The sequence below is a fragment of the Orcinus orca genome, chromosome 9 (assembly GCF_937001465.1).
Source record: "Orcinus orca chromosome 9, mOrcOrc1.1, whole genome shotgun sequence".
Lineage (NCBI taxonomy): Eukaryota > Metazoa > Chordata > Mammalia > Artiodactyla > Delphinidae > Orcinus > Orcinus orca.
The window spans coordinates 72,489,650-72,517,417 of NC_064567.1; the positions used below are offsets into that span (position 1 = coordinate 72,489,650).

Here is a 27,768-nt window from a genome sequence, read left to right on the forward strand (position 1 = left end):
AAAAGAGCTCCTCCTTCCTTCTCTCCACTCCCAGAAAGCCAGGGGACTGGCATGTGATGAAAGTTCTGAAAATTAGATATTCTCAACCAGGATTCTGAATCTTAAGCAAGTGGTCCAAAGATGAAAGGATGATTAGAGAGCATTCTTATTTTTTGGAGACTTACTGCTACTGCTTACGCCTTCCTTGGTTTCTGGCCTTATTTAATCTTGGTCTCTCAGCCTCCTGCTAATTCTGTGAGCTCCCAATATACTTCCAATAGTTTCCTTTTCTTACTTATGACAGTTACAGTCTGACTCTTACTTGAAACCAAAAGTCATCACTGATATGAGGTGGTGGTGAAGAATCAGAGCTCTGATTCATGCTTGCTCAGTAATTCTCTTGAAGAAGTGAGGTCAGCCTCTTCATCAACCTGGTTTTTAGTTTCCACATTTCTACAGTAGTATTAGTTCAGCAGTGTGCTTTATGTAAAATTAGTCTGTGAGATGTTCTCTGAATAAAGGATTCTTCCTTTGGAGAATCCAGTTGCATGTTAGCCTATTTAAGTTCCTAAAAAATTGTCCAGCAAAGGATTTAACTTAACTTTAACCCAGCATTTCCTAAACTTAATCATGGAAGTCTTATTTCTGAAAATATTAACATCTCACACAGTTATTCATCCATAGAATACCTTGGAAAGAGGCATTGGCTCCAGCAGTTCATTTTTCTTTGACTTTGCACCTGACACTGGAGTTTATCACTAAGCACACATGAGGCCTTTGAGGAGTCTCTGCATTAATCCATTATGGCAGGGGTTCTTAAACCACAGTAAATAAAGAAGTATTTGAGAAGTTTGTAATAATGCATATTGCTGGACATCACACCAAATCTACGAATTCAGAATCTCCTGGAATAGAGTAAGGAATCACTCTACAGGTGACTATGTTGTAGGCAGTCCTCAGTTCACAGTATGAGGAACACTACTTTCTGTAAATTACCTCCTGATGGCTTACATTCTTTATCATTGGAAGAATCTAGAAGTCATAGTCATAATACTATATCCCACTGGCTTGATCATTCAGATCATTCATCTCCTAAAAGCTGTAGATGAAGCAAGTTCGTAGACAACTTGTGAACATCAGCTTAAAACCTCTGTATAAAACTTTGAAAATCTCTGATCCAACTTCAGAAAGATACAATATTAAAATGTGAATATGGTTTTAGCTGTAACTATGGGGTCAATAATTTGGACAAAATCTACTTAAAGGTTGAACACACACTAAAAGGAGCAGTCAGTCTCTCAGATGTCTCTCTCACTCCTGTTAACTGTCTATAGCTTATTCATTTCTCACCATAAACTATTAGTGAGAAATCAAGGTTAAAGGAGTAGTAGGTCAGAAACTTAATTCATCCAATTTTATGACTTATTAGCAACTAAAAGATTCTGATGATAGGAAGCCTGAAATGAATAGCTAAAATGTTATTTTTAGACTATCTGTGAATTTCACTTGCTCTCATTAACACAAATGATGAAAAATCACCTGTCAGAAATTTCAAAGCAAGACAGCAGAACACGAAAGAAACAAAAATTACTCAAGTCACCATCTTCTGGAACATTTTTTCTCTGTTAGAATTCTTCAGGTAATATATGAAGAGAATAATACTACATTTCTTCACAATATCCTGTACATTTTCTTACAGGAAAAAGGACGAGTTGTGGTGAAATTTTTTTTGTTGTTGTTGGAAACAAGCAAACTTTTTGCTCCTGGGCCACTAGTTATATTTACTGTAAGAAACCCTTACAGATGATTTGGAAGACTCGGGAGAATTCCCTTTTGTCTTTGTAATACAGCCCCAAATGTGTAAATAATTTGCAATCGTAGTCTCACAGCTGCAATATTCTCTTATTTTATTTTGATAATCGGAATTATAACCTCTTTGCAACGGGGGAGTGACAATATATGGAGGTGTGCTTATTCTTCAACATCTCCATAAAACTGGTATACTGACATATATTTGCATGGGCTTCATATAACACAACACAGAATTCTTTCTTTCCAAAGGGCTTCAAAATTTACAAGCTTACCGATTTACAAGCTTTGTTTTATTCCTCTTGCTACACAGTTGTTTTGGCTTAGTATATAGAATATATCAACATCTAACAATATAGAGTTTAAGAAATTTGTACATACCTTATCATATTTCACAGTTACTTTCATTATTTGCATAAATTTATTTTATTTAATATTGTAACTTCCATTTACATTTCCAATACTAAGAATTAAAAATGTCATAAAACTCTGATGTGATAGTCACTCAACAATGCAGAGTGTACTTACACATACATCCTTATAGGGATTATGGATTGACCTTTTTTCTTTATTGTAGCACTGCACTGTCTCAAGGGTGGCTGCATTCCTTAGGGTTGTGAACTAATCTCTGGAGAATACACATGCTGCCTCACTGAAGAGTCACTAATCAAAGCCTGAATATGTTCCTTTTGTGTTCAAATTTCAAATCCTCATCCCCACTCCAGCCATTTTTCAGGATCCTTCCTTTAAGACCACCGAAAGCAAAACTATAGCTGTTCAAACTTGGAACTAAGGAAAGAAAATAAAAAATGAAGCTGGGCTGGATTTAATTCTATATAGAGTACATTGCCAAGAGTGGAATTACGTTTACAAGCATCAGTTTTTTCAGGTTTGGGTCATTCATTTGGTCTCTCAAAAGGACCTGCTTTGTAGATCCAGGGCACTTGTAATTTTCCACCTGCGTTCCTGGTTTGCTTAGCTAAGCCTGTGGGCCCCAACGTGCAGTCCACACCTGAAAAGGGGGAGTTTTTAATGTCGTGGTTTATTAACCAGGTACTTTCCATTCACTCAGTTAACAATTAGAAAACAGAAAGAAAGAAAAATAAAGAGCGAGAAAGCCTCCTACTTGTTTTTTTACTCCAAATATGGAGATGGAAACTATTAAACAAATAAGAAGGAGGGAAACTCCCGCATATTTCACCTTGACCTGGCTGGAATGCTCTGATGCCTGTAAGAGGCGGTGCTCTATGAAAGATATCGGGCAGGCTGCTAGTGGAAAAATGAGAGGTCAGACTTTACCACGGGGAACCTCTCCTGCCCCTAGAGGAAAAAGAGAACCATCAGCCTGTGTCTCAGATTGGAAACAGCGCCTTGTTTTCAATCCGGGGGACTGGGTTCCCTCCCTCGACGTAACGTCGTAGGAATGGGACCCAAGAAGGCGCGCGGCTTCCCCGACAGTTGCCGGGCTTAACACCCGCTCCAGGCTTGAACCGATATTTCTGAGCTGCCAACAGGCAGAACGGCCCTCCCACCTCCTCTCTTTAGTCTCACTCTTCTGCTCCGCCGCCCTTTGTAACTTCTTTGTTCCGTTTATTTGGAAGGTGACGCTTAAGGTCAAAAGATCCACCGTGACTGGCAAAAGCCCAGAGCCACCACCAGACCCTGGGAAGAGCAGGGCTGTCCACCTCAAGGGCTGAGGCTCGGAGTGGAGAAGGAGCCGTGAGAAATTTCAGCTGCAACTCCGGGTACAGCCCCTGCGGACCGGCCCAACTCTCCAAGGGTTGGGGAGACGACGGTCTCGGGGTGGGGCAAAGGGTGAGCTCCGAACTCTGCCAGCAAAGTGGGCAGTGCTCACCAGCGAAACAGAGGGTGTTGGGGGGCGGGGAAAGGTGCCTGGACTCCACGTAGTCTGTGGCAGCTGCCGAGCAGTATCTCCCAACAAAGGAACGCTCAGCTTCGGGGTCAGAGGCTGGGGTTTGCGCACAGCTGCCAGTCTTGCTGAGCTAGTCTCCGCGCCACCTAGGCGAGCGTTGGGATGTAGGGATTCGGAGAGGAGGGGGAAAGAGAACACGGTGTGAGATTCCTGCTGCGCGGCTACGCATCAGGAGTTCTTGTGAACGATGGGAATGGCAACTCTCAGAGCCAAGGGGAGGAAAAAGAGCTGGAGTGAGCAAAACAAAGAGCGAGTGTGGGCCGCGGTGACTTCATGCCTCACCAATGTCCCGCCCACGCTGCTCCGAGCTGTTGCTGCAGCCCGAGCCTCCGCGGCAAGGAACTCTGTAGCGTGGGGCGGTTTCCTAGCAACTCGCAGCCCGAACGCGCCTAGCTAGCAGCACTTTGGGAGCCCCAACCCTCCCTCCCCACCCCAGCGGGGCCGGGGCAGGACCATTCCTCCCCCGCCCCTCGCCAGCCTCGCCTCCTTCTCATCCTCTCCGGGGTGCATCCCAGACCGCGACAGCTGTCCCGGCTCCGGACGGCGGGACGCCTGAGCAGCACACTGGAGCCAAAGGACGAGTGCACGAAGCACCCGCCCCCGTGAAGCCAGGCTCCTGCACCCCTGGGGGACCTCTCCTCCTGCGCTCGCGGCCGTGCGCTCCACTCCCGGTCAAGCAGGGAGCTGCGATGCCTCACTCGGTGTCCGCGGGCGCCGGCGGGGGCTTCTAGGGCGCTCCGGGGCCGCCTCCCCCTGCTGCTGGCACATCAAGCTTCCTCCCTCGCCAACCAGGACACTGCCTCTTCGACTTTGCCCGCTGCTCAGCTGACGAGGCTGCAAAGTTGCAATTAAGTGAAGTTGGCTTCCCTGCCCACCTGTGGAAGAAGCTCGACCTCATTGATGCGCCATCGACTTTTTTCCCCTTCGGCCTCGCCAGCGTCCCCTCCCACAGAGGCAGCATCACCCACTGAATGTACATTAGGCTGGTTTTTCCCCCCAGCTTCGGGCTTTGTTTGGGTTTGATTGTGTTTGGCTCTTCGCTAAGCTGATTTATGCAGCAGAAGCCCCATCGGCTGGAGAGAGACAAAAGCTCTTTTCTTTGTCCCAGAGCGGGCTGCGGAGCCTTTGCTCGCGTCGCCGCCCCGGGCCTTTGGCCGTCAGAGGAGGTGCTTCTCGCGGAGATCGCGGGACCAGCCGTGCGGAGCTGGGAGGGCCGCGGGGGCCCTGAAATGCCGAGCTGTGCTCAGGCCGCCGTACCTGCATCGTTTGCTCCGAGCCGCGGGGTCCGCCTGCCGGGCCTGCTGGAAACGTCCTAGCAACACTTGGCACTTCGCGCCCGGGAGCGCGAGCGCGCATCCGGTTAGCAGCCAGGCGGCGGGCGCGGTGCAGTGCGGGCTGCTTTGCATTATGTGCCGCTCGGCCCTGGCTTTTTTTACTGCCACATTAGTCTGCCTGCAAAACTGCAGGCCAGGTCCTGCCCCATTCCTCCGGGCGGCCTGGGTGTTTTCAGTTGTTCTTGGACTGGGCCAAAGTGGTAAGTTGTTTTGTTTTCTTCTGTTTTCTTCCCTTCCTCAAAGGTCTTGGGCTGTCACGAAGAGCATCCCGGCCAGGTAAGCGGCCCGGTGACAGCCTCCATCTGCAGAGAACTTCAGAAGGGTGGGTGTGTGGCGCCGTTCTCCGTTGCAGGTGGCTCGAGGGAGGCCAGGTGTCAAGCGTTTCCTCCCTAGAGGGACAGCAATAACTGATTACCTGAGGAGACCCTGTGTATTGCTGAGGGAGGCAGTAATAGCATGGAAGTTTGGAAGGGTGGTGGGCCGTATTTACAGAAGCCCGTTTAGGGGTTCTGCCCCGTCCTTGAAGGCATCCTCCTTGAAAGCATCCTCCTTGAAGGCATCCTTGAAGATGCTCCCCATCTTTCTAGTATGTGGGTCCACTAACCCCTAGCTTGCATTTGATTCAAGCCTGAGGATAAATTGGTATAATGAGAGTGAGCGTTCTGTTTTTGAGTCCATGAAAGAAAAGGATAGCTGCACACAAGTTTCCTCTACCATAGTGCTCAGCTTGAATGACTTAAACATATATGAAGAATATTCTTGCTTTAAGTCACTGTTTTTTCAGCTCAAGAAACAATTCCTAGCTAACTCATCCCTCAGTGAGATCAATCCTTGAGACCGAGACCCTGAGACAGAACCCGAGAGCAGGATTGACACCTTTCAGTCCAGGCAAGCCACTTTTGTCAGAACTACCTGATTTGGAGAGGATACTTCTTTATATAGGATATTGTCCCCTCATTTTACAAATCACAAAGAGAAGCTCAAGTCAAATAGTGTATGAAAAGGTGCTTTGGCACTTGTGAATTAGATGCAAATTTAAGGTGGCAGTACTGGATTGTTAGCAAACAGTAAGACATAAAGTAAGTGATAATAATAATCATGAATTTAGGATGAGTTCTTATTGGTATTAAATGTAGGCCAAATATTTATTTTTGCCAATGCAATGATTATTGCCATACTTTTTGGAACATGTTTACTTTATCTGTGTTTGGTCATTGAGACTTAAATTCTATTAGAGCCTTTCTCTGGCCTCTCCTGTTGAAGGAGAGTTGTAATTGTTCTGTATACTAAAATGTTCTCCTATGCTTTGAATTGATGAGCCAAATTTCTGCCTGAAGCTAATTAAAACCATCAAGTCATAACCTTATAAATAAGGGTTTATAATGGAAACATGCTAGCTTCACTTATTGGTTGCATACACAGCTGTCTAATATTTGTTTCCAAAGAAGATTTATCCAACTGTGTGAAATGAGAGCAGTTAGAGTTAATTTTTATCTTGTGGCTCTTTTTTGGCTTATAAGTTGATTTCAAAATAAGTGAAACTTAAGGCAAAGGAAAAAGTAACATTATCAATTATCGGTTAAGTGACACCACTGAGCATAACTCCATCCTGTGTCAATAAGTGACAAAGTATTTTTCTGGATTTAGTAAATACATACACACGCACATACACTAGTAAGATGACCAAAACTCGTGTCAACAGAGTATATTTTGTTCCCAATACTTAGGCAAAAGAAAAAGTGCTACTTGCCCCCAGATTTTGCTAGTAATTGTGAGTTTTTAAAAAATATTCATTGTGTTTGTAAAGATTAGTCAAGTTCTCGTGTAATAGCATTGTATTTCCATCCAGTGACTGTAGCTGATTTGAAGCAAATATTATGAATGAGCTCTCTTGCACCTGCAGTTGTGAAAAGGGAATGCTTATCTGAAATCAGAACAAGGCATCCTTTTCCTAGTCTCTGTCAATATACAAAGATTTCTGATGTATACTGGTTTGCACTGCAGTTAAAAACATGCAAAAAATTTAAATTATAGCCAGTACAACTCAGAAAATTAGAGATCAGCGTAAACTGTTGTACTTTTGTGATATAGCTACAAGTCTCAAATTATATGTCTTCACAGTACAAATTAGATGCTTAAAGCAGAATAGGAATTTAGGTATCACTTACAAAGGAAATCTTGTTCCCTTGCTCAGTAGTTTACACCAAGGAAATGTTGAGGGCAATAAAGCCATACAAAAGAAACCATAAACAGCACAACTTTGGGTTTAATTTTTGAAGTAGAATTTACAGGTCCCAAATACATAGTGGACTTTTAATAATGAATATATAGTGAGAAAGGGGGATGTTATTAATAAAATCTGAACATTATTCTGATCTAGAAAAAAAATTATTGGAGTTTGTTTTTCAACTTTCCTTGGTGGAAATTACCGACAATCAGAGAAACAGTAACACTATAAAATGGTTAATGAGTAACTGGAAAACACTAGAGAATACCTAATGGTTAATATTTGAAGAGCTAATGTACTAACACTGCTGTTTCTACATTTGCTAGTTTTGAAAGGCTAAAAATCTTTTTAACCTAAATTTTTATATAGCAACATAAGAGTGACAAATTTCAGAAACTACCATTTCTTTTTGGAAAGTGATAACTATTGCGCTGAAATTTCACCTTCTGTGCATAATCAACTATTTATTCTTTTACATAACAATCAACTGGATTAGCATTGTTTTATAAGTGTAGTATATTATCTCAGAACATGTTTTATAGAATAAGTTTCAGAATTCTTTATGCTTACCTAAAGTGAGAGGATATTTAAGAGAACCAACGCTTCATTTTTAAAAATCCAGTTTTCCAAATTATTTGCACAATAAGCATCCAAATTAATTCTATCTTAAAGCAACTGAGATACTTTCCGATAAAAAAGCTTGTACTGTATATGAAAAGGCTATGTTTGTGCTGTATATTTTCAAATCATACCAGCAAAGTAGGTGATATGATTTGAAAAATGACATAAAAATTCCTGTGCCCCTGAACAGTTCTTTCACCTGTTACCAAATTATCAAAATTTTCACCATTTAATGGATTTCTTTGGATTAAGCATGGTATTGACACTATGTTTCTTCTAATTTTTAACTTTATATTACGGACATTTTCAAACACACAGAGAAGAAGAAAGAATGGTGTAAGGAATCACCACAGACCCATCACCCAGCTTCATCAACTATCAACTGAAGCCCAACTTCTTTCATGTCTTCCCCCACGCATTTCATTCCCTTCCCCCAAGAAGACTATTTTGAAGCAAATGTCTCGTATCATTTTGTCCTAAAATATATCAGTAAATCAAAATACTACTGGAGGAGAAGCACGCTTCATTAATTCCCATAACACGAATTTTTTTAGCTAAAATTTAGGGCCACAAGAACGTCCACTATCTTTAAAGGGAGGAATGCGGAAGTGAGGGAGGCAAGCAAAGGCAAAGACAGTTTCAAGTATTTGCTTCTCAGTGGTTCTATTATATAGCTCCATTAAAAATATTCTTTAAAAAGTATGCATGCATATGAAAAAGAAAAAATACAGACAAATGTAATTACTTTATTCCAGTGGAATCACAGCAAGTATACCTTGTTTGAGTTTCAGTTTTAAGGAATGTTCCCCCTGTCTCTTGCACCATCAGTTTTCTCCTCTCTGCTAGATCATTTGCAGCATATGCATATCCATACATGCTGTAATAGCTCTCATCTTCTATTTCTGTCTCCTTTGTAGCAAAAATTCTTGAAAGAGTTGTCCATACTTGCTATCTCCAATTCTCCTCACCTTCTCTTTTAATCCATTGCTCAGGATTTCTTTACCATCCCTGAAGTTACACCACTCTGTTAAGATCAGTGACCTTCCTATTGTCAAACCGATGGTCAGTTCATTGTCTTCATCCTTCTTGACCTACCATCTGTCGGCGAGTTGACACTGTTGATCACTCCCACCTTTGAAACACTTCTTTCCTTGGCTTCCTGGACCCACATTCTCTTGGTTTAAGCTCCTTCTCCATCCCTGATGTTGGTTCTTTCTCATGTCCCAACCTCCAAATATAGGAGTGGCCCAGGATTCAGCCCTCAGATGTTCTCTTCTAGATATATACTGGTCTCAGGTGGACTGATCAGGTCTTGGGTATTAAATACCATTTCTATGCTGACAACTCCAGTCCTGCCCTCTCATCTCATCTCCAGAGGGTCTAGCAAACTGCCTATTCAACATCTCCACTGTATGTCTAAAGGCAAAGTTAACCCTAACATAGTCAAAACCAAACTTCCAATTTTCTCCCTCAGGTTTGCTCCTTTCACACACTTATTCATCTCAGTAAGCGATGTCAGTCTTCCAGTAGTTTGGGATAACACTTTGGCAGCACCCTTGATTTCTCTGTTTCTCCCACATTCCATGGTCAGTTCACCACCTCAATTGCCTAAAAAGCTGATTTTGCTGTGATTTTCTTTCGTCCACTCAGATTTGATAAAAGTTGAGTTGAATTAATACCATAACTTTTTTTTTAAGTATAGGATATCTTCAAGTGGTAGAGCCATATATAGCACTCTGAAGAATAAGAGGACTGACCAGGTAGAAAAAGATCTTAGAATAATATTAACCAGCTGATATTTTTTTAAATGTATGTTTAAGTCTTAAAGATATATTATTTATTCATGAATATATATACCTATTAAGCTAATTAAGCCTTGATTGGACTGAAAACAAAATTAGTAACTTTAATAAAACAAGGGAAGTCAGAGGATATAGTTTAGAAGAGAAAGGGACACTATTGAATAGGATTTAATGTAGACAGTTAACAAGATAATCAGTTTTCAGTCCAATTTGATATTTTTATGAGACATAAGAAATAACATGATATAGCAACAGTATATTGCCTTTTCAATTTTCCTGTACTCCATTTTGAATGAACCTTCCTTGAAGCAAATAAAGTATTTGAGATAATCTGGTCTGTGTTTTTTAACAGCCTTTTCTGCCCCACCTGCTAAATTAGATTTATCCAGGTATAGTTTATGTTAAATTTTCACTTTGTTCACCACTCCTCTCCCCCAGGGCCATTCTATTGATCACTAGATGGATCTCAGAGGGTACAGTTTTTATCTAAAGTTCTTTAAACTTTAATAAATGGGGCCTGATATGCAGAGACCATCCAGTTTTCTTAAAAAGTAATAAACTGTTTGCCTTGTGATATAGTCTTTCTCTTGTTTGTACTTATTAAGGAAAGATGCTCAAAGCATCCTCTTTGAAAGTGCCTGTTGTATAGCATTCTCAGTCATTTAAATGATGTCTTTTCACTGGTTTGATAGGTCTCAGTGATAGGTCTCAATGAGTAACTTATATAAAAATTATGTTATTTTTGATATTATTGAATCTTACCTTAACAAAGTGACATAAGGAAATAGTCTTTTTATATGTTCATTGAATGACCTGACAACATTCATAACCAATCCTGTATTGTTTATGCTCAGTCCTTCTTGGTCCTCAGAACTCTAGTCCCTGTTGCAGCCCAAGTCTACACATTTAGAGGAGTTTTGCCAGCATGAGGACTGTGAGGCCCTATGTATCTTCTCCAGTTATATATGAAATGTATTCTGTAAGCTATTTATTGATTATAAAAGAAGCCATAGAAAAAATATTTTATGCTTATGCATATTGCATTTTATTAAATTGAATAATTAAATACTGAGCTTCTTAAGTAGGTGACCTAACTGCTAATCTCTAAAAATGTAACTTTTCCAGTTGTATCCTAAAGATGTCATATAAGTATGGCTTCTATATGTAGTGGAAAGAAAGTGCAATGCTCATGTAATTTCACAAACAACTGGGTAGCTCTCTCTCTGTGCCATGCACTGATATAAATGATTTACCACATTAATTTAACCTTCATACTAACACTATGAGAGAGGTAGAATTGTTATTCCTGTTATAGAAATGAGAAAACTGAAGCACAGAGGAGATAAGTAACTCACTGAAAATCACCTAGCTAGTAAGTAGAAAAGATGGGATCTGAATTCGGTTATGCTGCCTCATACTTGATTTAAAAAGTTTCTAGATGTTGAAGTTATACATTCAGTGTGACTGTCAGATAGAGGACCTTCATGAGGAGGCCCATGGCATATTTGGAAAAAGGCCTTTCATTCATCCCCTTTCTTAATTGTTGGTGTGCAAAGGTGAATTGTGGTGGAAATCTGGGTGTTTCAGGGTTGTCCAGGAGGCAAGGAAACAATGGCCATAGGTAACATGCATGTGAGAGCACGGAAGCCTAGGAACAGAGTTTGGACCTCCTTCCCTGGAGATTGCTGGGCTATGCCATGTAATGCTGTTACCCTCACGGAGTAACTGCAGCGAGGAGGATAAAGATTTGTGAATCAGGGCATGGTGAAAACATACCTCCTGTGGAGGCAAATACTCTCAACCTCATATACACCTCACTATGGTTGTTTTCATATGGGAGTAAGAAAGGGCGAGAAGACATGTGGCCTTACGGGCGTAAACTGGAGTGAAACTCTGCCTCCCACAGGATTTCCAATGTGTTACAGATGTGTTTGACTTGTGGTTATAAGAAAGGAAAAGAGAAAGACATTGAGCTACTAAGTAGCTGGTAACCAGTTCAGTCAGTGTTCAAAGGGACAAAATCATGGTACAAGGCATCACACCATTGATCAACATAGGGCTCAAAGCATTCCTAGCCATTTGGAGCCACTCTATTATATAGCTTGATATTCTATGTTGTTTAATATATTCATATTATTTTTTCTCCATGCATTTTTACAAAGTAAGTGTTTTTTTGGCTGTTAAATATTTACAGTGATTAGCCATAGCCAGTAGTCTACCAATATTGGTCATTTAGAGCATGGCATTTCCAGTATATGCCAGGCTCAAGGCGTCTACTGCTGTACTTTCTTCAGGCAGAAGTTTTTGCTCTGTTGTATGTGTGTGTGTGTGAATGATTTCAGTTTTATAACTATTTGACAGCAGCGGTTAGTTCACATCTATATGGACTGTCTATAGATTTCTGAAAGTGGTGACAGATTTATAGGTTATCCACATATAGAGCTTGTTTAGTGAATCTTCACCCTTGTTTCCCACATATGGATATGGTATAGGACATTCCTTATTCCTTTGGCTCAGACAGCTTTGTTAAACTTCGTGTCAATGTACACATCTGGAGTTCCCACCTCCTTCATGGCAAACTTCCAGATCTCTTTGAGTGTCCAAGGGCCATGCTTCTTTTAAAGCCTACTCCATATATGCACAGGTAAATGCTGATGGTTTATTCTCTGTTCATCACCTCATTGATGGAAGAATGGCCCTTTCTCCTCACCTCTCTTTTCCGTGGGAGCCATCCAAAGAGTGCAAGAGATTGTGACTCTTCGGGAAAGAGTTTAATGCTGAGACATCAAAGGCTCTATCTAAGCACTAAGAATACAGCAGAGAGCAAAACAAAGTCCCTGCTCTCATGATGCTTACATTCTAACTGAAGAAGACAAATACATGTATATATACATGTGTATATATGCATGATATATATGATATACAATTTATCACATGTGACATATATCATACATACACATGTGTGTATATATATGTGTGTGTGTGTGTGTGTGAATATATATGGTAAAAAGAAGAAAAAATAAAGCAGAGTGAGGGAACTGACCTGAGAGGGACTGGACAGTCTACTATTATATACAGGATAATCAGAGTAGGTCATTCTAGTAAGATAACGTTAAATTTCTTAAATTTTTTTCTTTCTATGATACACGTCAGACATTTCACAATCTTTCCTATAGTTTAGCTCCTTCCTGAAAATGGGAGGCAAAAAGATACACTAGGATTTCTAAGCTGTTAGTAATAGGAGTTTTTTTCCCCTTTGCTATTAAAGGTCATCAAATTATCACTTATGGCTAGGAAGAAAAGAGGTGAAAGGTAGTGGGGGGGTGACAAGATGATAAATAAGTGGGTGATTCTAGGTAAGATGACTAAAGGAAAATGGAGATTTTTGTTTTTTAGCATCAACTCTGTCCATAATGGTTTCTCGAATCTATCTGCTCCTTTTAATACAATGCCAATAGAGTAGAGAAAGCCTGAAATAGTCTTCATTCCATGAGGCAAATCTTTTGGCAAAATCTATGAGTGTCCTAACCAGTCTCCATTATTTCAAACCTTTGTCCACACTTTACCTCCCTACTCAGAATCTTCATGGCTTCCATTGTCTTCAGGCTCCTCTGCATGGTATGCAAAGCCCTTCCAGAACATCCCATGCCTAACATTCTGGCTCCTCGTTCAAGTCCTGTCTCCACATCAACCTGTGACCTCCTTGAGAGGAGAAACTGTGCCTGTTGATTCCGCATTTTCAATACCTGGCATGCAATAGGCCCTAATAAATTATTTGAAGTAAATGACTCAGTGAATGAGGTGAGGATAATAGTGATCAGTTTTAAATTGGGCAGCTAAGCAAATAAGCCCTATTCAGCTCTAATCCTCACTAGAATTTGAACTTTAAGAAATACAGTTTTCTTTTGAATGTGAGTTCTACTATAAAAGGTTTAACACCATGAAAGGATGTTTGTTTCTGCATTCCCAGTCCACTCCAAAAAGCAGTCTCTTGACTTGATAGGCAAATCTTTAGCAAAGATCACAATAGAGACTTAGTTTTTTAATCTACTTTTTACAAATTTGTTTTGCTTTCAAATTTCTGTGATAATTATTTTCATTGTTTTTAATTAATATGAAAAGTAATCCTGATCCTTTACCCTCAGTGTGTATTTTAAAATTGATTTCTACTTAGATTATACAAACTGAAATTTGTAGTCATTTTAACCAAATACTAGAAAAAGTAATGAAAAAACAAGATATTCTAGTCAATTTAGTCATTATACACTCAGATTTTCTTAAAGCATCTATAGCTTTGTGTCAGACACTGTTCTGGAGTTAAAAGAATAACAATAGTTAACATTTGTAAGGTATTTTCTCTATGCCAGACACACTCCTGTATATATGATAGGAAAATATATCCTTTAATGCCCACAACCCTCTGAGGTATGTACTCTGATAATTCACATTTTATAGGTAATCAAACTAGTTAAAGAGTCATTGAATAACTTCTTCAAGATCTCTTAGCTAATAAGTAATAGAACCAGAATTCAGACCTGCGTGGGTTTGACTCTGTATGCTCAACCTCACAACAGACTATCTTCCAGGGGTATCTTCCAGAGTCCCTATCCCGGGCCTTGGAGGGCCTTGCTCTGGCCCTCTCCACAGGCAAGGAATCCATGGGGCATGCCTGTCCAGAGTCTTCAGTTCCCTTCTAGATCATCTTTAGAATTCTCTGCCCAAGCAGCCCCAACCTACTTTCTTTAGACTGTGCCACCCATATGCCAAGCCCGAGGAGAGGGCAAATAAATAGAGCTTGGGCATAAGGCTGGAGTATCCATGCAGGTAAGTGATAGGCTATTTGCTTTGCAGAATAAACCTAGAAGTGAGAGAGAAGATGGGCAGCTTGAGGGCTGGAGGAACAACATACACTGCAAAGTTCCCAACCAGAAATCTTAAGAATCTGAAATTCTAAATTCACACCTAGCCTTCTAGGGCACTATCAATGCGTGTTTATCAATGTAGGAAAACAGAACATATTTTACGTAATAGTTTCTTAGCCTGGGTTTTAACTGTTAAATATTTAATCCTGTTATGCCTGCAACGATTTGTATTCTTGCTCCTGTCCTAAAAAAAGTTAGGGACAGATTTGTCTAGTACATTAAATATTACTGGGGGGAGGGTGACAGACAATGAATGCACCATAGATCACTGAATAAAGAGAACTACTTTATGTCGAGGTGCTATTTGGTAAAGCTCTGAGATGTATACAGATTACACTAAATTCTATTTTCCTGAAAAACAGTGTCATACAGAGAGTCTAGTGTATACATTTTTTAATTTAGTTTTACTTTTTATTTCCCCTTATTGGTTTAAAACATGTCACAGAAAAGAACATTTTACTGACATGAATTAGCCAAATTCGGTTGAATTATTCAGCTGGTATATATTTAATATCTATAAGTAAATGAATGTGTGGAAAAAATACTGCCAGACTGCCTTTATGGACTAAAAGGACTATTTTCCAATTTAAATATCAGTCTTTTTTTTTTCTTTTCCACAATTCTTTTTTTTTTAATATCTTTATTGGAGTATAATAAATATCAGTCTTAATGTGACCTCCTTTCTGTTTTTACAGCAAGTAAATTACTCTAATTTACATATGAAAGAAAAATGTAATAAAAGTCAAAATGATTTCCATTGGGATTTTATAATTTAATTAAAACAGTCCTACATTTCAACAAAAGTACTAGGATCGATTCTTGCTAGGAAACTACTAATATTAAATAGATATATTAAAATTATCTTCTCTAACTTTAGGAAATTAGTTTAGGAAATACGAATAAGATCATTAAATTAAAATTGCAGTGTTAAATTATAGTGGTCTTATTGGATATATACTCTTAAGATGATTCTAAAGGACACTTTTATTTTCAATGCTGTTATTCAAAGTACTAGAAGTTCATATTTTAAAAAAGCATATAAAGTCTTAAAAAGTGATCTTTCATGCTGACCTTATCAATGAGCCAAACTATCATTACTATAGTTATTTTGAAGAGAGTTGTTACACTCTTTCCCAGGTGTTTTTGTTGTTTTAATCCACTGTTAACAGTTGTCAAAGATAGAGTCTGTTGCCATTCTAGATCAGTACTGGTACAGTTTGATTACTCTGGAGAATTGCCCAAAAAAATCACAGCACCCAGGTAGTACAGAGTGAGGAACGAGAGTAGCAACCAAAGGCTAATTCAAGCTAAAGTCCATGAGAGAGACTGAGTTTGGAAAGACTGGAAATGGGAAAGGCTGGTAATGAAGACAGGAGAATAGCAGACTAGAAATATGTCAGCTCTGAAGAAACGTGCCAAATATTTCTCATTACGTATGTGAGGTGTGCAGTAGCTTTTGGTCAGGGATGTTTTGATATTTTGGACCCAGCCTCCTTCTAGGATTGAAAGAGTTGATATGCCGATGGTAAAATACAGCCACAGTCAAGGTACTGTTGTTCCAAATATACATATGGTAACAGAGTCCTATCCTTGGAATTGAACCACAAACATTTTCCAAGGTACAAGCATGTTTCCTGATTTCAGTGGGGGCCATATATTCAGTATAATTCCCTAGTAACTGTTGCAGGTACTAGGTAGGGAAAAGATCTTCAATCTTATAGAATGAGGGATGACTACTATGCTCTGAAGGAGCTTTAGAATATTATGAGTTCAAACAAAGAAAATAATTAAAAGAAAAATTCAAAATGCTACAGAACCTTAAGGAAGTACCTTACGGAGTGCCAGACTAGGCATTGTCTTTTTTAATTGCCTACTCAAGTCAGGCTTGGAGGTCAGGCTGGCTACGCCTAATGGTGTAAGGTATTCACTGATTGCAGTAAAACAAAGAATGCAGGAAAGTTTTGGGGTGTGCAGAAATTGCTGTAGAACTCGCTGTTCTAGTTGGAAACAAAGAACTCATTGTAGCAGAACTGAATTATTGGCTGAAAAATGACCTACCTGGTCTCTTTCTTAGTACAAGGCATACCTCCCAAGGTATCACTCTATTGTCTTTTGTGCATTTGGTTTGGATTTATATGGTGAATTGAAGACAACTGAACCATAATTTGCAAAAGAAAACCCTCAAGAAATGATACAAGAGGCTCAAGTTCCAAGAAAATTTATCTGGAAGATGATAACACTGAAAAACACACTCAAGAAGGGAGTCAGTTTCAGGCATCCTGAATTTTGGTTTAAAATGTCCCTTTTGATGAGTGTTTCAACCACAACCGTCTAGAAACAGAGCCCTAAGGTGAAGGACAATGTATATAATCACAGGGCCCAACCCCTGAGGTTGGTAATGGAAACACAAAGATTAAATGTTATTAGTACCAGTCTTTAGTTCAGAGGATATAACTTGTTTGATGCCTCTTGAAGACTTCACGGCCACACGATGCTTGGTGACATCTGATGGGACTAAGACGGGGTGTTAGAAGGGGTGAGGTACCTGTGCCCCAATGAAGACAGCATGACACAGCTGGAGAATAAAGCCCAGCACCCACTGTTAGGGAGCACATGTGTGTTAATATATATGTCCAGGGCCGACCCTTGGCTACTTGCAGGTCAGCATAGCATTGATGCCAGAAATCATTACTCTCTGAGGATAAGACTGCAGGCTAGATCATCTGGTGATAGACTTACTGGGGTAGAAATCAACTTATGGGCATTATCAGAAGTCAGATATCAGGGCTTTTTGGACAAATCCTGCCTCTCAGAGATGTGTTTGATTTTGAAGTTAAAAAAAGACAAGTGCTGCTTCTGACTGAATTACTTGGCAGTGCAGAAATGTTTCGTCGGTTAGACCTATAACTGGATGTTACACCCCGCTTCCCCACAGGATAGACTTCTCAAATACTGCCCAGATGACATGGGTTTTTTCTCCTACACTGGGCACCTATCAATTCCTTTGGGTTTAATTTTTTTAAAACAGAAAAGCCCATGTACAGAACTTGGGTTTTCTTGGCCCTTTTACTAAATTACATACAGGCATACCTTGGAGATATTTTGGGTTTGATTCCAGAGCACTGCAATAAAGCAAATACTGCAAAAGCAAGTCACATGAAATTTTTCGTTTCCCAGTACATATAGAAGTTATGCTTACACTATACTGTAGACCATTAAGTATGCAAAACCATTATATCTAAAAAAAAATAATGTACATACATTAATTAAAAATATTTTATTGCTGAAAAATGCTGTCATCTGAGCCTTCAGTGAGTCATTATCTTTTTGCTTGTGGAGGGTCTTGCCTGGATGTTGATGGCTGCTGACTGATCAGGATGGTGGTTGCTGAAGGTTGGGGTGGTTTTGGCAATTTCTTAAAATAAAACAACAATGAAGTTTCCTGCATCGATGGACTCTTCCTTTCACAAAGGATTTCTCTGTAGCATGCAATGCTGTTTGATCACATCTACCCACAGCAGAACTTCTTTCAAAACTGGAGTCAATCCTCTCAAACCCTGCTGCTGCTTTATCAACTAAGTTTACGTAATATTCTAAGTCCTTTGTCGTCATTTCAACAATCTTCACAGCATCTTCACCAGGAGTAGATTCCATCTCAAGAAACCACTTTCTTTGCTCATCTATGAGAAGCAACTCTTCATCTGTTAAAGTTTTATCATGAGACTGTAGCAATTCACTCACATCTTCAGGCTCCACTTCTAATTTTCTTGTTATTCCCACCACATCTGCAGTTATTCCTCCACTGAAGTCTTGAATCTCTCGAAGTGATTCATGAGGGTTGGAATTAACTTCTTCCACACTTCTGTTAATATTGATATTTTGACCTCTTCCCGTGAATCACAACTGTTCTTAATGGCATCTAGAATGGTTAATCCTTTCCAGAAGGTTTTCAATTGACTTTGCCCAGATCTTTCAGAGGAATCACTATCTATGGCAGCAATAGCCTTATGAAATGTACTTCTTAAATAAAACTCAAAAGTCAAACTTACTCCTTTATCCAGGGGCTGCAGAATGATCTTTTGTTAGCAGGCGTGAAAACAAATTAATCTTGTCCATCTCCATCAAAGCCCTTAGGTGATGAGGTGCATTGTCAGTGAGCAGTAATATTTTGAACAGAATCTTTTTTTCTGAGTAGCTGGTCTCAAAAGTGGGCTTAAAATATTCAGTAAACCATGTCATAAACGGATATGCTCTCATCCAGGCTTTGTTTTTGCATTTATAGAGCACAAGCAGAGTAGATTTAGCATAATTCTTAAGGGCCCTAGGATTTTCCGAATGGTAAATGAACATTGGCTTCAAGTAAAGTTACCAGCTGCATTAGCCCCTAACAAGAGAGTCAGCCTGCCCTCTGAAGCTTTGGAGCCAGGCATTGACTCTTCCTCTGTAGCTATGAAAGTCCTAGATGACATCTTCTTTCAATATAAGGCTATTCTGTCTACACTGAAAATGTGTTGTTTGGTGCAATCACCTTTATTTTAATTATCTTAGCTAGATCTTCTGGATAATTATCTGCAGCTTCTACATGAGCATTTGCTACTTCACCTTGTACTTTTACCTTATGGAGACTGTGTCTTCCCTTAAACCTCATGAACCAACCTCTGCTAGCTTCAAACTTTTCTTCTGCAGCCTCCTCACTTCTCTCAACCTTCACAGAACTGAAGAGAATTAGGGCCTTGCTCTGGATTGGGTTTAGGCTTAAGGGAATATTGTGGCTGGTTTAATCTTCTATCCAGACCACTAAAACTTTCTTCATATCAGCAGTAAGGCTGTTTTGCTTTCCTATCATTTGTGTGTTCACTGGAGCAGCACATTTGATTTCCTTCAAGAACTTTTCCTTTCCATTCACAACTTGGCTAACTGTTTGGCTCACGAGGCCTAGCTTTCGGCCTGTCTCAGCTTTCAACCTGCCTTTCTCACTAAGTTTGATCATTTTTAGCTTTTGATTTAAAGTGAGAGACATAGGACGCTTCCTTCACTTGGCTGCTTAGAGGCCACCACGTGGTTATTAACTGGCCTAATTTCAGTACTCTTGTGTCTCAAGGAATAGGGAGGCCCGAGGAGAGGGAGAGAGATGGAGAAACAGCATGTCAGTGGAGGAGTCAGAACACACTTAATATTTATTAAGTTTGTTGTCTTATATGGGCATGGTTCGTGGTGCCCCAAAACAATTACAATAATAACATCAAAGATCACTGATCACAGATCATAAGAAATATAATAATAATGAAAAAGTTTGAAATATTGTAAGAATTACCAAAATGCTGCACAGAGACATGAAGTGAACAAATACACTTGATGCAGGGTTATCACAAACGTGCAGTTTGCAAAAACACAGTAACTACAGAGCGCAATAAGATGAAGCACAATAAAATGAGGTAAGCCTGTAGATGCTTCTAGCTCTATGTTAAAGAATTCAAGCTCCAGAGTACTCCAGAATTGGGCCTTTGAGTTCTGTGGAGCTGCCATAGTGGCAAATGACCTACTAACTGGTCAATCCACTTTAGGATATTTCCTAGGGGTCTTTATTGACGAGCAGAGAACTAAAACACCCAGAAAAATCCCAAGAAATATGGAATTACCTAAAATTTGGAAGCCTACCTCTACAGCACAGTGGCACTCCTATATATGACTTACCTATGAGGAATTTGGGTTCCCAAGAACTTTACCCTTAATAGCACAAACTCACCTTTCCAAAGCTTTGAGGATACTATACAGTAATTGGCCTAGGATAGTCTGAATTAGTTGGTTATACAAAGAAGGCTGTTGGATATTGCCCAGATATACAGTGGCCCCCTCCATCCAAAAGATCACAGGAGATACCACATGAACACTGGGAGACTGGCAGGGAATTCTAGAATCTGAGAAGACATTATCAATAATGTATATAACTTAATTTATATGTTAAAAATATATTTTGAAAAAGACCTTTCATTCATCTCCTTTTTCAACTGTTGGTGTGCAAAGGTGAAGTGTGGTGGGAATCTGGGTGTCTCAGGGTTGTTCAGGAGGCAAGTAATCAATGGCCACAGGTACACATGCATGTGAGAGCACAGAAGCCTAGGAACAGAGTTTGGAGTCAGGTTGTCATTTGTTTGGGAATAGAATACAATCTTCCAGGGAAGAAGGGGTAGATAAACTGACCTATCTCTGCACACTCAGTGGATCTGCAAAATGGGTCTGACAGGATAGAGAGGCACTCAAGAGCCTCAGTCATGGTGAGGAAACAGCTCCTATTTACCATTCAAAAATAATCATACTTGATTATGTATTTTAAAAGGCAGCTTGGGAGTCTTTAGCAGAAGCATAGAGGTTGAACTTGAAAGGGGTGGTTAAGTATCAGAAGACAAAAGGGATATAAGGGCCAAGGGGAAGCTGAGTAGAAAACAGAAGGGTTCAGAGATTAGACCTGGGGTGTTGTATGTTGGGGAATGATTTCATTTTTCTGAATGGGTTGCTGTTGTTTTGCCAACTTTAACTGATCCAGCTGAATGGGCTGACCCCCTGTAGCAACTTAACAGTACTGTGTGATTTCTAACAGACAGTATATATTTGGGAACAAGACAGAATAGAGATGCAATTATGTAAGAAAAGGATCTGGCAAATTCCTCAAGGAAGTTTTTACTGACCCTCCCAGTCTGCCTTTTAGGTGACATCCTCCTCCTATGGTTTGCTGCCATAGCACCTAGCCTGTTCTTTTCACAGCACACTTATTAAGGTTCTGTCATATGTTAGTTTTTGCTATTACTCTAGAAGCTTCACAAGGTAGATAACCTATTCTTAAGACCCTTCACAATGCCATGATTATAGCAGGTATTAAACAATTACCAAATAATTCATGAATGGACGAAGGCCATCCAAATCATTATAACTTCAAATTCCTTAAGAAGTGGAATTTTCTGCTGTGTTCCCAGATGATAATCTTTTCCTCTTTTGACCAAATCTCTGTCCATTCTCTTCCTTCTACTCAAGAAATCTTTTTTTTTTTTTTTTTTTTTTTTTGCGGTACGCGGGCTTCTCACTCTTGTAGCCTCTCCCGTTGCGGAGCACAGGCTCCGGAAGCGCAGGCCCAGCAGCCATGGCTCACGCGCCCAGCCGCTCCGCGGCATGTGGGATCTTCCCAGACCAGGGCACGAACCTGCGTCCCCTGCATTGGCAGGCGGACTCTCAACCACAGCGCCGCCAGGGAAGCCCAAGAAATCTTTTAATAATACTAACAGTGCTGCCCATGAGAAGGTGAGCAACAGTTATAGTAAAACCCTGGTTACCTACAGTGTATGTGAAATCCATGGTCATTCATAGTTTGATGCTTTCTTTTGAAAACCTTTTAAGGCTGTATTTGTAAACTTTCCTATCTTAGTAAGTACATCATTCAGACTTTGAGATTTGAGAAAAGCCTCACAGTTATCATTCAATCAATAAATCAGAAGGTATTGTTTGAACACCTACTCAGTACATTTGGCATTGTACTAGTTGCTATGGGGACAGAGGAGATGTAAGATATCATGCAGGTGGGATAGCTGAGCTTGGGAACTGTGTGAGTACGTAAAACAAGATAGTGATGTGGGGCCGAGATGGGTGGTCTGGGTCATTAGTGTTGCAGGGCTTTTGACTTCTCCGGAATTGGACAGGATATAGGTCAAGTGTGTCCTGATGCCGAGACAGAACCTCAAAGTACCTTCTAAATATTAATTTTAAATTTTCCTATGCTTCAGCAGAGAATTAAAGTGCAGAGCCTTGATTAACTGAAGGTTTCAACTACTTAGGTTTTACTATACATATGGTTCACCTTTTTAGGTACAATGTATTCCTAGAAACCATCATAAAATGCATCAACATAAAGCAAATCCAGGTTGTGTATCCCTTACCCTAAAGGTATATGTGATTACTTGCATTATCTTTAGCTATTAGCAGAAAACTGTTAAATGAGTGTATAAAAACAGGAAGAACAGAAATATAAGGATTAATTTATCGAATGAGTAGACTAGGGATATCAAAGTGGCAAAATTCAGAGACAATGTGTCAAAAAAAGAAAGTGTTATGAGTGCTGGGGAGCAGTGCAGAATGGCCAGAGAGAATAAGTGCAGTAACAGGACAAAGCTTCCCCAAGGGGAGGCATCCTGAGCTGAATTCCAGAGTTGACTGAGAGAAGGGGACACAATTGGGAGAAAGTTAACTGAATGATGCAGAAGTAAACACATCAACTCAGAGAGAGAAGGGATTGGGGGAGAGGGCACACACGGGACATTTTGGTCAATGCAGAGGAGACATGCATTCATCTTCTCATTAAACAAATATGTAGTGAGTCTCTATAATGTGCCAGATATTGCTCTAAGTCCTGAAAATAGAGCAGTGGACAAAATAGACAGAAATATCTGCCCACATGTAGTTTATATCCTAATGGGAGGAGCCAGACCATTGACAAAATAAATAGAATGTCCAGCGTGCTAGAGGGTGCTATTTGTCTAGCACCTTCTGTAGTGAAAACAAACGCAGCTGGGGAATAAGCAGCAGTGCTCACACCTTCCTCTCTAGCACTCCTCACTCCCCATCTGAGTCTGTTTTTCTCTACAGAAAGTGCTAGACATATAGCACCTTCTAGAATGCTAGACCTTCTATTTATTTTGTCTATGGTCTGCCTCCTCCCATCAGAATGTGATATCTGAGCCAAGTCCTGGAGGGAAATATGAAAGGATAGCATCTGCCTCAGTGATATGTCACTTGAAAGGAAGAGACTGGCACTTAAACGTGAATTATAATCTAATAGGTTCTATAATTTAAACTAAAATCTAATAAGTGCTAATCATTTAACAAATAATTTTTCAACAATGACTGTGTGGAAAGCATAGTTCAAGATGTATAAGAAACATTAGGAAACAAAAGGACAAAAATCCTTGTCCTCATGAGTCTTATATTTTGGGGGAAGAGGAAACAAAATAAAAAGTAAACATGGTTATACATAATTACATAGTATGTTAGAAAGTGCTAAGTGCTATGGAAAATAGTAGACCAGGATTAGGGGGATAGGTGGGAGTTGCCATTTTAAATGGATTAGACAGGCTAGACATCATTAAGAAAGGGGATGTCTGAGCCAAGTCTTAAGGGCAGTGAGAGTTAGCCTTGTGGATACTTGGTGGAGGGGATCAGAAAAAAAAGAGAGGCTATCAAGGGATGTAAGAGATGTGACATAGATGGGAAGATGGAAGGAGTGGAGGTGGCAGATTGTTGGTGTCAGGATCCTGGAAGTGAGTGAGATTGAAAGACAGGAGGTAGTGGTCAGAGAGGGTAATATGGGAAATATTGGGATTGTAGAGGGGTTGCAATTACTGGTAATTACAAGGTCTAAAGCTATGACCGTGGCTTAAGCAAGTAGCTAAATCAGAGTGGAGGACAAAATAACTGGAGAAGAGAATGAGGAAGTGGGGCATCTAGGTATTGCAAAGATGTTCTGCATATATACTGAAATTGCCATGAACTGAAATAGTAGTAGTATTGGAGAGTGTGATAAGCAATAAGTCAAAATTCTCTAGAAATGAGAAGGTATCACCCTGGCGTCAGTAAATGCCCGTAGTAATTCAGGGTTTTGAGTGATGTAATCTGAGTTAAGAGTGTCAAAACTGGGAGAAGTGAGAGTGCCCTGGAAGTGGCAATAAGAACTAAGGAGGGCCGCTATCTGCCTCTAGGCCCAGTGTCATGAGGGTCATGGGAGAAACAGCCATTACTCATGAGGTCAGCAAAGGAAGCGAACCTCAGGGGTGATTCAGTTTTCATTAGAGCAAGGAGTGGGAAAATTCATAGAAGAGACCGATATACAGGGAATTCTTCTGGAAATGGGCTAACAATTTTGGAGAGCACAAGAAGAGAGTTTCTGGAGTTGTAAAAGAGCGCAGATGAGGGGAGAAGAGAGATTGTGTACAGCCTAATAGGGATTAGAGGGGCATTTGCAAGTCTTAGACTCCTTGAAGCGACTGAGGTGAACACGGATAAGTCAGATTAGTCTTTGTGAACTCAAGGTAGATAGTGGTGATAAAGCTGTGAGTGGCAAGAGGAAGGTGGATGTTCTGGGGCTTGTTCTTGATTCTATGGAAGGAAGAGAAACGGTCTGAGGAAGCCTGACTTTGTTCTGGTGTGAGGATGCTCACGCTACTCAATCTCCTACTGAGCGGGAGATGGACATTTTTTTTGAATGCCTTGGGCTACCTCCTCAGACAATGAGCTGGAGCTGATTATCCGAGACAACGCTTTGGAAGTGAAAGGGTTTATTGAAGACTTTCCAAACTATCTAACATCATCTCCTCCCTGGGGGAATTTGCTTCTTGCTAAGTATATTTACAAACGTAATATGTAAATTATACCCACACTTGCATAATCTGCAACTAACTGAATAAACAAATAAAACACAAATAACTAAATAAAATACATACAAATAACTATAATTTAATGAAGAATGTAAGAATCACAATGCAAATTCTGTAAGGACTCAAAAGTAGCGAGATAAGCCACACCTGAAAGGAACAGGAAGGAACTGATGGCAGAGATGTAAAAGTAAGATAAGTGTCTTAACTGGATGCTGAAGAACTGGAAGGACTGTAATAGAGGGAAATGCCCAGGATGACTCTTCAGGCAGAGAGAGGAGGCATACATACTGGCCATGACTAGGGCATCAGGGGAGAAGTGAAAGTGAGAGCCATTGAGTTAGATATAGGTGAATTTGTTTGAACTTGACTACTCAGCTGGTGGGAAATCATTGAAGGCTTTTTATCTGATTGTTCAGTAGGGTAGGCAATAATGTATACAGTCAACCCTCCATATCCAGGGGTGTCACATCCCTGGATTCAACCAACCACAGATTGAAAACATTCAGAAAAAAAATTCCAGAAAGTTCCAAAAACAAAACTTGAATTTGCCACATGCTGGCAACTATTTCCATAATATTTACACTGTATTTACAAATATTTACATAGCATTAACATGAAGATTTAAAGTATATGAGAGGATGCGCATAGCTTATATGCAAATACTATGCCATTTTATATTACATAAGGGACTTGAGCATCCGTGGATTTTGGTATGGGGCGGAAGGTCCTGGAACCAACCCCCTGGAGAAACTGAGGAACATCTGTATAACGTATTTCAGTGGTAGATGCCCAAGGTAAAAGACTGAGAAAATTGTTAACAGTAAAGCAAATGATAAATGAGAGTCTAAACTAGGTTGAAGTCCAATAAGGGAAAGATGAATGCTAAAGATACTGAGGTAAAACAAGAAGTATTGGTGACTAACACGTTGCTGGGATTATGGCAGAGGGAGGAGTCAATGTTGACCATAAAGATTTAAAGCAGAATAACTAGGAAAATACTGTAATTAACAGAAATAGGTCAGTCAAGTCAGGAAGAGCTACTGATAGATGGGAAGATGATTTTTATTTGAGACTTGCAGCTTTTGAAGTTCCAGTAGGAACCTACGTGGAATGTCCAGAAGACTGTTGAAAATTCAAGACAGAAACTTGAGTGAGAATTTGGAACTGCAGATACTAAGTTGATGGTCATGTGCAAGCAGATGAGACTTAAAGTCATGTTAGTTCATGAAGCCATCAAGGTATAGAGTTTAGAGAGATGTAAAAACAGCCAGACATAAAAAGAGAATTAGTTGTGGGAATGGGAGAAGTGATAGTGTCCACTCACTGTTAAAAGGCAGAGCACATTTAAACATTACTAAATACTAGCTGCTAGATATAATTAGGAAATTATCGTTTGCCTTTGAGTGAGGAATTCACTAGACAGATAGAGGAAATGATCTTGGCAAGTACGAAACTCTTCTTCCTCTGAAAAGAGAACAAAGACAAATTTGACTTAAAAAAAAAGTAATTTAGATATTCTAGGTAATATAAAGGTAAGGTTGGGTCATATCTTAAGTATGAGGACTTGGCAGAAGCGTTTGGGGATTTGAAGAGAAAGAATTAGAATAGTGAATGTGAGAAACTATGATGGAAAGTCAACAAGAGATGAATCAACAAGGCCTAGGGGTTAGGTGAAATGAGAAAGAAATTTGGAAGAAACAGTGCCCCACAAAGGCAGCTTCAGATACTAAGGTATAAGCTGTTGCTTGGGATGCATAAACATTACTTCTGTTTATTTTCAACTTCATGTTTAGAATTCTTGGCTCAGGAGCCTGCCTTCTGTCCCATCCTCTGGCTCCTCCTGAATTTGTCCTTTATCCTACTTTTGGTCTTTGGGTCTAATAACTCTCTCATGGTTTCATGATCCATTGGCCCCAATAGCTCATGAGAATTCCCTGCTGCAGGCCCCAGGGATTCCCAACAACTCTGTCTAAGGTGGAGGTAGTGAGATGTGGGGTGATTTGGGTGATTTTATGGAATTGGGTAAGCTGAAAATCATGAGCAAGATAATACTTTGTAAAATGTAGAAAAATGTCTGGTGATGATAACAAAGATTGGGAGGAGCATATTAGATACGAGCTGTGAACTTTGAAAGAATAGAAGTTGACACGTTTTGGGAGGCAGAGACTGGGGGAATGGGGGGAGAAGCCTACAAACAGCTAGTGAGAGCAAGAAGATTAAAGCATTGGTTGAAGATTTACCCAAAGAATGATAAACTCTAATAAAGCTGAGTTTTGATGAAGTGGAAGCAACAGCTGGACCATTTGGGGAAATATGGAGACTATGGAACAAGAATTTCATAGGACAATATGGACTATAGATTAGTTTGTGTTATAGTATCAATATAAAATGTCCTAAATTCACCAACTCTTGGTGGTTTTATAAGAGAATATCCTTGTCCTTGGAAAGTACACCTTGAAGATTATGAGGTAAAGTACTGATCATTGATATATGTATGTAGCAAGAAGTACCTAGTCAAATTCCAGCCAATGGAAGTAAACTGGGCAATTAGTTGAAATAGTTTAGGTAATTTAAATGTTATAGAATATTAAATTTCATTCCTATAAGGTAGAGTAAGGTGAAAATTTTAAAATTATAATTCAGAATTTCCTTTTCCTGAGTCCAAAAGTAAAATGAATTTTATTAGAGACACTGAAGTATTTAGAATCATCTTTGGCTTGAAGATT

At 39.9% G+C, this 27,768-nt stretch overlaps 1 protein-coding gene and 1 long non-coding RNA gene across 4 annotated transcripts in view; both read left to right on the forward strand.

Moving 5' to 3' along the window:
* Window positions 1-27,768, forward strand: part of LOC125965339 (uncharacterized) — a 702,471-nt gene that overhangs the window by 601,448 nt on the left and 73,255 nt on the right. The window lies entirely within an intron of this gene.
* ITGB8 (integrin subunit beta 8) overlaps window positions 4,554-27,768 on the forward strand; it is a 96,470-nt gene continuing 73,255 nt past the window's right edge. For 2 of the 3 annotated variants that reach the window (XM_004263452.3, XM_049714590.1), the window contains exon 1: window positions 4,554-5,255. In XM_004263452.3, the coding sequence (XP_004263500.1) occupies window positions 5,129-5,255 (127 nt within the window). In that variant the 5' untranslated portion in view covers window positions 4,554-5,128. The remainder of the gene's footprint in view (window positions 5,256-27,768) is intronic. The other variant, XM_049714589.1, reaches the window with a different exon arrangement.